Below are 13,431 nucleotides of genomic sequence, written 5' to 3'. Positions count from 1 at the left end.
TGCAGGAGAATGGATAAAGTTATACAACACAGAACTGCACGCATTGTATTCTTCACCTGACATAATTAGTAACATTAAATCCAGACGCTTGAGATGGACAGGGCATGTAGCACGTATGGTCGAATCCAGAAATGCACATAGAGTGTTAGTTGGGAGGCCGGAGGGAAAAAGACCTTTAGGGAGGCCAAGACGTAGATGGGAAGATAATATTAAAGTGAATTTGAGGGAGGTGGGATATGATGATAATGGATTAATCTTGCTCAGGATAGGGACCAATGGCGGGCTTATGTGAGGGCGGCAATGAACCTCAGGGTTCCTTAAAAGCCAGTAAGTAAGGTGTATACTCCATTTTAACAAACAACAAAATACAACATGACACATATATCGCATAAATTAACTATTTGTGTTTACAGTTAAACACTGAAAAGCTACAAGCAGTGTTTGTTTGGTACATTTAACTCACCTGGTACAACATACGATACACATAATATCGAATTAGAGACAGAAGTAAAATACAAAATCATAATTAAATATTATATTATATTTCAAACATACACACGAATTATACATACATCTTGGTACAATATTAAATAGCAAACACATTTAATTTACTGATAGCTTCAGCATTATATTGCACATATCTATAAAAAAAAAGAAGTATTTCACAGTTCAAAAAATAGGAACAAATGAGAACAGTACAAAAGAGTTCCCTGGGTAAGTTTTCACAATTATGAGGTACTATTGCAGAGATGTAATAAGTGTTTTCAGAATATCAATTTGTTACTTATGAACAGATAGCGGATTTTCGGTCCCGATACTGAACGTTAGGCGTAGACTACGTCAGCTGCAGAGAGTTCATTACACTCATTGCTTCGCTCCATCCGTAACCAAGGGACATGACGTCTTGTCACTGTAAAGGGACCGAAAATCCGCTCTTGTTATGAGTGGGTAATATTCAATAAAACGCACATTCAACAATAAAATGAAGAGAGTTATTGTGATAAAATTTTGTAAACCTATGGCGGTACCTATTCTCACATACATAGCAGAAAATTGGACAATGAATCGATCTGATAAAAGAATAATCGAATCGGCCGAAATGTGATTCTTACGAAACATTGCTGGATGTTCCCTCAAAGATCACATACAAAGTGATACAATTAGAGAACAACTCAAATAATAGAATCTTAGAGAACAAACAAACCTGGTTCTGTCACATTACCCGTATGACTGAAGACAGACCAATAAAAGAAGTATTACACTATCTCCCAAAAAGAAAACTTGATATAGGAAGACCCAGACGTCTCTGGGAATACGACCTTTGAGACGGACAAGGTCTAAATGGCCTATCTTCATAGATGATGATTATTACTATTGTCATTATTATTAACCTATTCAATGAACTTCAGGAGAATATCAGCTAGGAAATCACGGTTAGAAAAGATCAGGAACACCGAGATAAGAAGACTTATGCAAGTTAAAGACGAATAATTTAGGAAATTGAAAGAAGAAGATTGAAGTGATATGGACATTTATGTAGAATGTATGAGACACGTATTCCTGAGATGGTGTATGAATGGAAGTTGGAGGGAAGAAGAAGAAGAAGACCGCAGACTTCCTGGAAACAGCATATACAGCAGTCTATGAGGAATATTGTGGTTGCAGAAGATGATCCTCAAGACAGAGATAAATGGAGGGAGTTAATAAATGGAAGTAAAGAGTGAAGCGTGGTTGTAATGTCATCTTGTTCTGGCGGAAGAGAAAGGCAGAAAATAGGAAATATTGGAGAATTGTGGATTTGCAATGAAAGACCTGCTCTTGGGCAGAAAACTGTGAATGAATGAATGAATGAATGAATGAATGAATGAATGAATGAATGAATGAATGAATGAATGAATGAATGAATGAATGAATGAATGAATGAATCAATCAATCAATCAATATCGTAATTGGAATAATAAACCTGAAAAACAAAACTAGAGACTTCACTCTTCTCGAGTCCTACGAAAGAATTACAGAACTTTTTTTCAGACTTCCTCTTTTTTAGAACCAGCGTCTTACATTCTAAGAACGATGTTTTTAAGATTCCACTGCGTTTAGAATATAAACGCTTATAAATACCTTCCATTTTATATGGAGTGTAACTCAATGTCCTGTTTAGAATGAAGCTGTAAACATTTATGCAGGGTGGAAGTTAAAGAATTCTGCAAATTGAAAGGGACGATTAAGAGACACTTAAATGAATAGAAAACCTATATTACGTTTTGTGATTAAATGCACGGTGAATTAGAAAATTAAGTTGGAAGTTTCAGCAGTCCGGCAACATCGCCGCCTCTTTCTTCTAGTATTACAGATGTAAGAGGTCTGTCTGTCTTAGTGAACTACCTCCCATATTTCTTTCTGGCTACAATGTTGCAAGCTGATCGCATCGGTCAGTGGCTTCAAATCAGTGGTTTTTAAATTAAATTTACACGAAAACTATCTACGCTACTGAAATACACCAGAGGGATCAATGATTCTTTATTAGATTTTTTATTGACATAGACAAAACTCAAGATCCTATTCGCAATAGTTAATCTACCGAATAAGAGAATGTTAAACGTTTGGGGGGGGGGGGGAAAACATTTTTCTGAGAAAATTATGGACTTTCTACCAATATGGTATTACGCTTTCTTACTACATACAACATGCCCTATTCGCACTGAAAATCTGCTGGATTATTTCACTTCCACCCTGTATAGTCTTTCTAGCCAAAGAATAAAGCACTGTAAAACACAGAACACCAATAAATCTGTTTTTCCACTCCCACTGTCGTAAGTATGATGTTATTAGCTTGTTTTTAGGGAAGTAAATGGATTTTACCGTGATAGTGTTGGTTGCTATTGACGACGAGACATAAGTCACATTACTTCTTTAGGAAAGCAAGTGAAAATAAGTTTCGTTCAACGTCGCATAGCAACAAACAAAAGAATACACAAAACTCGACGACCCTCTAAACAGTTCTGACATTAAAATACAATGTAAAATGTGAGAGTGGAAAAAATATTATATGCAATTCGTTAGCTAAATAGAACTTGCTAACCTCGGACTATTTAACTGTCGCTCGAGCGATCCTCGACTAATAAAAACTGCTTACCTCCCTTAATTCATAAATAACTATTGCATAGTAACAAACAAAATAGCCACGCCAATTCAGAGATCTCAAGGCCATGTATAGTCGGACCATCGGATCTGTGCCCCCGTAAGATACGCGAACTGAACTCTAATTCCTTCTCAGCCTCGATAATTCATTTCGTCGGTTTCTTGGTAAAAGTGACCAAGTCACAGTCCAAGGCTTCCAAGCATTATGAAAATTTAAGACATAATTTTATATTAAAAACTATTAATATAGCACTTTTACCTTCAAAATAACTTATCACTAACATCAAAAGAAGTACAGTTATCTTTGGATTAATCATTAAACCTTTAAATGCCTTTTTCCAACAGTTTTGCATTTTGGACTTGTCACTTTTACCAAGAAACCGACGATTCTCTTCCTGCATTCCTATCTCTCTCTTTTCTATCTCTCTCCCTTTCTGTCCCACACTACTCACAATTTTGGCCTTCTTGCGGGACAGTTTACAATATTTGCACTTGCAGTCCACTGTTGTCAACTCAACATGAATACTGTAGCACGGAGTGGCGAAAGAAATATTATTAAGCAAGTACGTAATAGCATTTTGCGATGAAGAGAAACAAACAGGTCAATATCTGTTTCCTATAAATCAGGCAACGAAAAGAGCAGCTGATATCACAGGTGAGGCTTATTTTATTTCAATTGATTACGTATTAAAATTACTTACTTAACTAATACTAACAATACAACATTTTATGTAATTTATATATACAGGTCAGAACTCTTAATAAAGAAAATAAGGAGAGAGGGAGTCTGTGCAGGAGATGAAAAGCTAGAATCACCAGAGAAGAACAGACCAAGGGAACTTTTAATTATTGTAGATGATACGAACCGATGTATTTTAAGAAGAAAGATACAAGAATTTTATACCGTTCAGAAAGAAGTTTCAACATTGAAGAAATTACTGAAGCTTGCGAGAGAAGCAATAATTTCCAAGGTTGGAGAGAAAAACTACGGAAAGTGATTCGAGACATGGGATTTAGGTTTAAAAATGTAGAAATACAAGATGTATCTTGATTGAAAGAAATAATATAGTAGCATGGAGGACCAGTTATTTATGACACCGTTTCACGGAAGTTTGGCAACATCCCTATTCGGCAAGGTTCGTGGCCTGCTGTTTAACGTGGTGGGAGGAAAGCGGGTGGAATGGGGTGAGTACAGGCGTTAACTTTTCTAAGAACGACGACAGCGCTGAAGGGGCACAGATCCGATGGTCCGACAATACTTGTGTTTACATCACTTTATACTTTATTTGGGCATTCTTTAGAAACATAAGCCCCACAAAATTATTACATTATTATCAGATTTCTTTTCTAGAACGCACTGCCTACATTCTAATAAGAAAAACTACTCAGAAGAATCCTTTGCGTTCATGACATGAATGCTTTTAAGTACTTTCCATTTCTGACAGAGTATAAACTCCATGTGTTGTTGAGAAAGGAACTGTGAATATTGTCAGAGGATCGTGTGTTAGTGAAATTGATCAGCCACATTTCTCTCCTGTTTGGCTTCCCACCCGTGAGGAGGTTTCGGAATAGGCACCCATTCTTTTATCTCCACCGGTCCCCAGACTTTCTTCCAGAACGCCTTCCACACCTTCTCTTGTCTCCACTCCTTGATCCATCTTGCCTTCCAGACAAAGTGCTTCCTCCAAACGCCGTGCGGTGCATGGGGATCGCTGACAGGGATGTTGATGACGCTGAAATCAACACATTAAATCAATTTTATTTTTACTTATCACATTTATTACCTTCGCAATTAAATAAATTTCAATACCGGTACCAATTCAATAAATTAAAAATCAAAATATTACTCTTAATAAGAAACACGTATAAATTTTATTTTCCGTTGAAAGTGGGTTTCTTTAGGCCCGTAACACACTTGCAGAGTTTTCGCCAGCGAGAAATGTGTTGCGAGAAAATTACAAAATTGATAACATGGATTCAAATGGACGTCCACACACTGGAAGAGATTCTCGTTCGAGGCAAAAATCTCGCGCGAGTTTCTCGCTGGAATCGGTAGCTCAGCGAATTTTCTTGACACATTTATCAAAGATGTTTGACATTTATACTCTTTATGACGATTGAATTTAGAAAACGATATCACAGGTGGCGATGAATTGTATTGTTTTTATTTGAAAATTAGGAAAGATGGCTGATAATTGCAGTTAGAAACTTATCGAACTTGTACGATGTCACCCGTAGGCCTATTTATATGATACACGAGATGAAAACTATAAAAAAACACGAAACTTAAAGAAGAAATCTGGAGACAAATATCAGATTATCTGAAAATAAATAGGGCTATATTTTATTTTGATGAGATTTAATAGTATTAATTAAACATTTGAAATAATATATCTATATGTCTTAACAATTTACATAATTTTATTCAGAACATAGCAAAGAATCCTCTATCATATCATGAATAGCAAAAAACTGAGGTCTATTCAACCTGAAATAATGACAAATCGAAACCAGTGTCCAAAACTCGCCCTTATTTTCGTAAGAAATAATGTGATTTTCAGATATTTCTGGCTTTAATTTTAGGCCTACTTTTTCTTTCCACTAATAAAATATGTTCATGTAACTCCATTTCCTCATCATCTGAATACTCAGATTCAACACAGCGTTTGTACGTAATTTGTAAAGTACGACAATATACTTACAGGTTATATATTTAAGTACGACAATATACGTAAATACATAACCTATAATATTTCCCCCAACGAGTGATTACTATAATTAGAAAATGCTTTCTGCATGAAGGCAGTGCATAGATGATCATAGCGAGGTGTGATCTGTGATAGCGAGAACTCGTCAAGTGTGTGGAGGAAGGCTCTTCGCCTCTTTTTCGCAACACATTTCTCGCTAGCGAAAACTCTTTATGTGTGTTACGGGCCTTATTGAAAAATGATATAAGCTTGTATCTCTTGCAAGGCAAAGTACAGTAAGCGCCACTTTTACTGAAATGTGTTATGGTGCTTAGAATAAATTGCCCAGCACTGCACATTGAATGTAAAAGTTCTGTGAGCCACAACAATATTTTTTCCCTCTGACAAGTTGGTTTAAACTTTGACTACAGTCATTTCGGGCAACTTTATACCTGTCAGTGTAACTTTGTACCAGTTCCTGATTTTACTAGAAGATTTAATTTCACATTTCCTAACTGTGACATATTTGGACTGAAGCCATCCCCATAACCTACGATCTCTATTCTTTGTTTCTATTCATTATGTCGGTTCCTGAAGAATATTTAAGTCTCCATGTGGTTAAATATTGCTTTCTGTTTATAGTAGCTGATTTACGACGATTTTCAATTTTATTTTGTAAGTATACTACAGTCTGATCCGTCTGGGTATGGATAATATTAATTTATTATTATAAAGCTATTATGATAGTAGGAAAAATTTCTTGCTGGTTATAATATGATTAAAAGATGAGAGTTTCCATGGCAATCAACAATTCATAATCTGAAAGGACAAATGAAAATCGTAGATGATTAAAATGGCTACTACAAATCAACAGCGGGCACAATGTGTTCTTTGGTATGATAAATTTCAGTGTTAAAAGAGTTCAAAGGAAATTTCGACGTGAGTATGGTGTGCATGATGTACCTAAATACAATTCCATAATGTTGTGTTATCGAACATTTGTATAAACAGGTTCTGCGTTTAAAAAAAAGAACATGCAAGAGGTCGCAGGCGAAACCCGGTACGAGAAGCAGCTATCTCTTGGCTTGGTCCCCAAACTCCCCAGATCTAACCCCTCCTCACTTCTTCGTGTAGGGTTTTGTTAAAGACATTGTCTTTATTCGCTATCATAAGAGTAAGAACTGTTGAATCCAATTAGAAGTATGAACAACACGACTACAGTTTTAAGGCGAATAGTTCAACCTGTATGGAAGAGTAACAGGTTAAGAAATCTAGGTTGGACTATTTTTAATTATTTTTTCTCCAATGCTACAAGAACACCTTCGAGTTGAGTCCGAGGTAAATGAAACTTACCTGTCAGTATGCTCTTCATGAAGGTGGCACAGAGCCAAGACAGCCAAGAGGGTCAACACAGCGAAATGCAAAGCAAGCTGGAAGAAAGATAGAAACATTCGGAATTATAGATACAGCTGGCTACAATGTAATGCAGAGGCAGTATGACGTCACAGGATTACTTCTAGACTTTTTCCTCAAATTTCAAAAACCACTCAGGCCCTCAGAAGCAGAAAAGTAGCAGATTAACCACCTTGTAACGAATGTACTGTGGTCAAATGGAAACCCTAAATTATTGTTAAGAGTTCCAGTTAAGGCCTAATTGGTAGTAATATTCCGAGATTAGAATGCGATGATGATGATGATGATGATGATGATGATAATGATGAAGACGACGACGACGACGACGGTGGTGGTGGTGGTGGTGGTGGTGGTGGTGTATCGACTTAATTAAGAGGTATAACAACAAAATAACTTTGGTAATGAAAGACATAATACGCGTATAATAGAATGTGATACGTATACTGTATAATTTCAATAGAACGGATATGCTTTTTGTTTTTCTGAGTATAGGGCATTGAAAATTAACATTGTCTTAAGAAACCTATGTATAAAAACAATGAAACAATAACTTAATCAGTGGACCATGGTTAGAAAATAGCAGGATTTGACAATATAAAACATGAGAACATTATTTATGGTTGCTAAGCCAAAACCTATCTGGGGAATGCCTCTTATTATTCGGTTGAGAAACTTTTATCATCCAGTCTGCTGTCGAAAAATCTGAAAGTTAGAATTTATAAAACAGTTATATTACCGGTTGTTCTTTATGGTTGCGAAACTTGGACTCTCACTTTGAGAGAGGAACAGAGATTAAGGGTGTTTGAGAATAAGGTGCTTAGGAAAATATTTGGGGCTAAGAGGGATGAAGTTACAGGAGAATGGAGAAAGTTACACAACACAGAACTGCACGCATTTTATTCTTCACGTGACATAATTAGGAACATAAAATCCAGACGTTTGAGATGGGCAGGCATGTAGCACGTATGGGCGAATTCAGAAATGCATATAATGTGTTAGTTGGGAGGCCGGAGGGAAAAAGACCTTTAGGAAGGCCGAGACGTAGATGGAAGATAATATTAAAATGGATTTGAGGGAGGTGGGATATTATGGTAGAGAATGGATTAATCTTGCTCAGGATAGGGATCAATGGCGGGCTTATGTGAGGGCGGCAATGAACCTCCGGGTTCCTTAAAAGCCAGTAAGTAAGTAAGTAAGTAAGTAAGTAAGTAAGCCAAAACCTGATGCTCCCTTGTCTTACAAATAGTCAAAGCTACAAATTTCTAAACATAGTCCACTACAATAAAAGTAATTTGATACAGTTATATGAACACTTTTTAAAAGTGTTCATATAACTGTATCAAATTACTTTTATTGTATATAACTATTCTACTCATGAACACTGTTGCATCTGACCTAACTTATGTAATTTAATCATAGTCCACTAATTTAGTAATTTATATATCTAGTGTATAATCTTAGTAATAATGGCACGACTGAATGTTTACGAGTGTTTATAATGACGATTATACACGTGTTCACACGACGTTGCAATTCTAACATTAAAATATGTAAAAAAAAAAAAACTATTATACATTTACAAAATATAATGTTATGACGTAGTAGAAACATGAGTGCTGGATATGAGTAATATATTGCGTGGTTGCTAAGTAACTGTTTCTAAGATAATGATATTTTGTTGTTGTTTTGAAGCCTTTTCTTACAGGTACGTTATACAAAATTGTGTTGTGAAGGCGGTGATGACGTCATGGAATATTAGTTGCTCGGTAAACTTTTCTGGTACCAGTGCCAAAATTAAGCCAATTGTTCACGATTTATAGCGTCATAACAAGCGTGTTTTAATGCCAGGATTGCATAAAAGTTATTTTTTATGCATAGGTTTCTTAAGTCTATGATAAATCCCTTTGTTCTGTATTCAGAAAAACACACGTTGTACAATGGCTTTAAGATTTTACGGTTCTTTATATTTTCATTCGTTATTATTATTATTATTATTATTATTGTTATTATTATTATTATTCTAGCCTTCTATGCCCAAGGTTGTGGGTTCGATCCCGGGCCAGGTCGATGGCATTTAAGTGTGCTTAAATGCGACAGGCTCATGTCAGTAAATTTACTGGCATGTAAAAGAACTCCTGCGAGACAAAATTCTGGCACATCCGGCGACGCTGATATAACCTCTACAGTTGCGAGCGTCGTTAAATAAAACATAACATTTAACATTTATTATTATTATTATTATTATTATTATTATTATTATTATTATTATTATTATTATTATTATTGTCCCGCGCCGTGGCGTCGCGGTCTAAGGCATCCTGCCTAGGACTCGCGTTACGGAATGCGCGCTGGTTCGAGTCCTCATGGGGGAAGAAATTTTCTCATGAAATTTCGGCCAGTGTATGGGACCGGTGCCCACCCAGCATCGTGATGCACTTGGGGAGCTACGATAGGTAGCGAAATCCGGTTGCGAATGCCAGCTATAACGGCTGGGGGGATCATCGTGCTAATCACACGATGCCTCCATTCTGGTTGGATGATCGTCCACCTCTGCTTCGACATGTGGGCGTGAGGCCAGCAGTCGGCTGGTCGGTCTAGGCCCTTCACGGGCTGTAGCGCCACGGATTAGTATTATTATTATTATTATTATTATTATTATTATTATTATTATTATTATTATCATTATAGAAAGTCTTAGGTAAAAGGAGGCTTTTTACTGTTGGAAATTCGATATTATAAGTAGCGTGTTCAAAGTATTTTACTCTTAACACAATATTAAAATTAAATTATCCACCGGCGTAGCTCAAGCGGTAGGATTTTTCCTGCTCATTCGGAGCTGAATAAAAATTACAATAAATTTTTAAATGATAATAAATCAAGAAAATAAAATAACATTTTAACGAACTATGTCGTCTATAAGAATATAAATATGAAATATAAGCAGCACTAAAAAAGATTTTAAAAAAACATATATTCGTGTTTATCTCCTAGTTGAAGGGAACAGTTAACTTATAATATTTTATAACAGTTGTATTCGTAATGTCACAAGACAAAAGTAAATACATTAAAGAAACAAAGGGGGAAATTCTACATGAGATTGAACGAAAATAATTTATTTTGAAGCCAAACGGTGATTCTTAAATTGATTTCTTTAATTTTTTAATAACTTCAGGACGAATTTTGTTTGCTCCATCCTTCATATTTCGTGATATAATAATAATAATAATAATAATAATAATAATAATAATAATAATAATAATAATAATAATAATAACAATAATAATAATGATTTATTTAACCTGGCAGAGTTAAGGCCATACGGCCTTCTCTAACACTCAACCAGGAATAAAGACTGCGTTACAAAAACACTACAAATTTACAAAGTACACTACAATTTTACACACAAAACTGAATAAGATAATAATAATAAAATGTAAACAACAAGTAATTAGAAATCAGACATAATATATAACATACAGAAAGAAAGGAAGAAAGAAAGAAAAAAGCATAATAAATTGTGAACGGCAGGTCAAAATAAATGAGGCATATGGCTGTTAAATGTGAAATAATAGAACCTGCATACACCTTACCATAAGCAGCTCAAACGTCAATCATTGTCTCCGATTAAGCAAAGTGAACATGTAGATTTAATTTATTTTTATTAAATACTGTGACTGAAATAGATTATGCCTTCTTTTGAAAAAATCTAAGACGCATCACAAAATCTCTGTTCTTTTTATGCAATCACATATTTACTAAGCCACATTAAACATTTTCGTTATTGATATAATGAGTTTAATAAGAAGGGTGATGAATAACATTATTAATAATAAAAAACTTGTTGACAAATAAAAGAAAAAATATCTATCAGAAAAAGTTAAATAATGGACAGTTTGAATTTAAAGAAATACAGTACGTATTTTTTAAAAAAGTAGGCCTATATGTGACTCAATTTCCTATTTCATACAATACATACATACAAATGGCTTTTAAGGAACCCGAAGGTTCATTGCCGCCCTCACATAAGCCCGCCAGCGGTCCCTATCCTGTGCAAGATTAATCCAGTCTCCATCATCATACCCCACCTCCCTCAAATCCATTTTAATATTATCCTCCCATCTACGTCTCGGCCTTCCTTAAGGTCTTTTTCCCTCCGGTCTCCCAACTAACACTCTATATGCATTTCTGGATTCGCCCATACGTGCTACATGCCCTGCCCATCTCAAACGTCTGGATTTAATGTTCCTAATTATGTCAGGTGAAGAATACAATGCGTGCAGTTCTGTGTTGTGTAACTTTCTCCATTCTCCTGTAACTTCATCCCGCTTAGCCCCAAATATTTTCCTAAGCACCTTATTCTCAAATACCCTTAACCTATGTTCCTCTCTCAGAGTGAGAGTCCAAGTTTCAGGACCATACAGAACAACCGGTAATATAACTGTTTTATAAATTCTAACTTTCAGATTTTTGGACAGCAGACTGGATGATAAGAGCTTCTCAACCGAATAATAACACGCATTTCCCATATTTATTCTGCGTTTAATTTCCTCCCGAGTGTCATTTATATTTGTTACTGTTGCTCCAAGATATTTGAATTTTTCCACCTCTTCGAAGGATAAATCTCCAATTTTTATATTTCCATTTCGTACAATATTCTGGTCACGAGATATAATCATATATTTCGTCTTTTCGGGATTTACTTCCAAACCGATCGCTTTACTTGCTTCAAGTAAAATTTCCGTGTTTTCCCTAATCGTTTGTGTATTTTCTCCTAACATATTCACGTCGTCCGCATAGACAAGAAACTGATGTAACCCGGTCAATTCCAAACCCTGCCTGTTATCCTGAACTTTCCTAATGACATATTCTAGAGCGAAGTTAAAAAGTAAAGGTGATAATGCATCTCCCTGCTTTAGCCCGCAGTGAATTGGAAAAGCATCAGATAGAAACTGACCTATACGGACTCTGCTGTATGTTTCACTGAGACACATTTTAATTAATCGAACTAGTTTCTTTGGAATACCTATTTCAGTCAATTCAAATTCAAATTGTCATGTATTTAAAAAATATAGGTTATGCAGTATCTAACAGTATCCAGGAAAGAGTCTGTAATTTGTTTACTAAATGCGTGAAGACTAGTAAACTGTTTAACCTCATGCACCACTGCTGAACAGAGTACTGTATGTTATTGTGTCCACACTACTCACCCAAACTCTCATATCCAGGCACACATATCACAACACTAAAGCAAAGATTCGCATAAATAAACTGTAGACTGGGTTGCACTGCGATTTTATAAGACCTCTTCACACTGACCTTGTTACTAAAAAGCTATTTGACGAATGCAAAACTCTGAGATGGTATGGAGGTTATTGTGGCATAGAAATTGCACGGGACAGTGCCAGAACTTTCCCAAGTTAAATCCAAGTCCGTTCCTAGACACGTAACTTCGTCGTTTGCATACTAAAGGCCAGCTATAAATACCAATTAACATTATCCGTCTCCCATTTGTCGAAATATCAAGGGAAACTCTTGGCGTCGCCTTCCATGGCTGAGAGCCGCCTTGCAAGTAGAGGTGCGCGAGATCAAATCCTGTTAGGGTCGAAGGAGTTTAAAGGAGATAAAAATTCTGCAAAGTTTTTCTTTGGAAGGGACGTACGGTACTTAGACCCTTGGGACTTTTATGGTGGTTGTGTGACCTAGACAGATTACTCCCTGGCATGCAGAAGGTCCAAGGTTCTAGTCCCGGTTACGTCTGGAATTTATAATTTAAGAAAAGTGAGAACAAGATCGTAGTTGGAGTTTTTCTCCGACTCTCCAGTTTCCCCACTTATAAACATTAAAACAATTTCATTCTCAACTTGATAGCATTTCTCCGATCTCTGCTTTGGGGAAAACTGAATGGTGAAAAAGAATTGGGATTTATTGTTTACATTTGACTATTACACTTTTACTACGACACATTACTTTTGACAAATAAAACGGTACGAAAGGACGTCTTTCAACCAATCATGGCTGCTTATCGCACAATTTTATCGCGTCCCTAGCATTTGTTTAATTTTATCGCGTCCCTAGCATTTGTTTATTTTTATCACTACCCTAGCATTTGTTTCTTTGTTTGCAAACATTTCAAACTGCACTGGTCTGGACGTCAAAAAACAGAAAATTACAAACCACTCCAGTCGATGCA

General features: G+C 35.8%; 1 protein-coding gene across 2 annotated transcripts in view; it reads right to left on the bottom strand.

Moving 5' to 3' along the window:
• Positions 1-325: 325 nt before the first annotated feature.
• The window catches only part of LOC138713884 (uncharacterized), a 95,777-nt gene continuing 82,671 nt past the window's right edge, over positions 326-13,431 (bottom strand). The window contains exons 1-3 of one of the 2 annotated variants that reach the window (XM_069846515.1): positions 12,449-12,573; positions 7,182-7,258; positions 326-4,874 (exon numbers count right to left, since the gene is read on the bottom strand). In XM_069846515.1, coding sequence (XP_069702616.1) covers positions 4,646-4,874; positions 7,182-7,258; positions 12,449-12,460 — 318 coding nt within the window. In that variant the 5' untranslated portion in view covers positions 12,461-12,573 and the 3' untranslated portion in view covers positions 326-4,645. Of the gene's footprint in view, positions 4,875-7,181; positions 7,259-12,448; positions 12,574-13,431 lie in introns of those variants that run through there. The other variant, XM_069846429.1, reaches the window with a different exon arrangement.

Source organism: Periplaneta americana, chromosome 1 (assembly GCF_040183065.1).
Source record: "Periplaneta americana isolate PAMFEO1 chromosome 1, P.americana_PAMFEO1_priV1, whole genome shotgun sequence".
Lineage (NCBI taxonomy): Eukaryota > Metazoa > Arthropoda > Insecta > Blattodea > Blattidae > Periplaneta > Periplaneta americana.
Note: the sequence above shows the minus strand (reverse complement) of the source record. Positions and strands in the feature narration are given on the sequence as shown.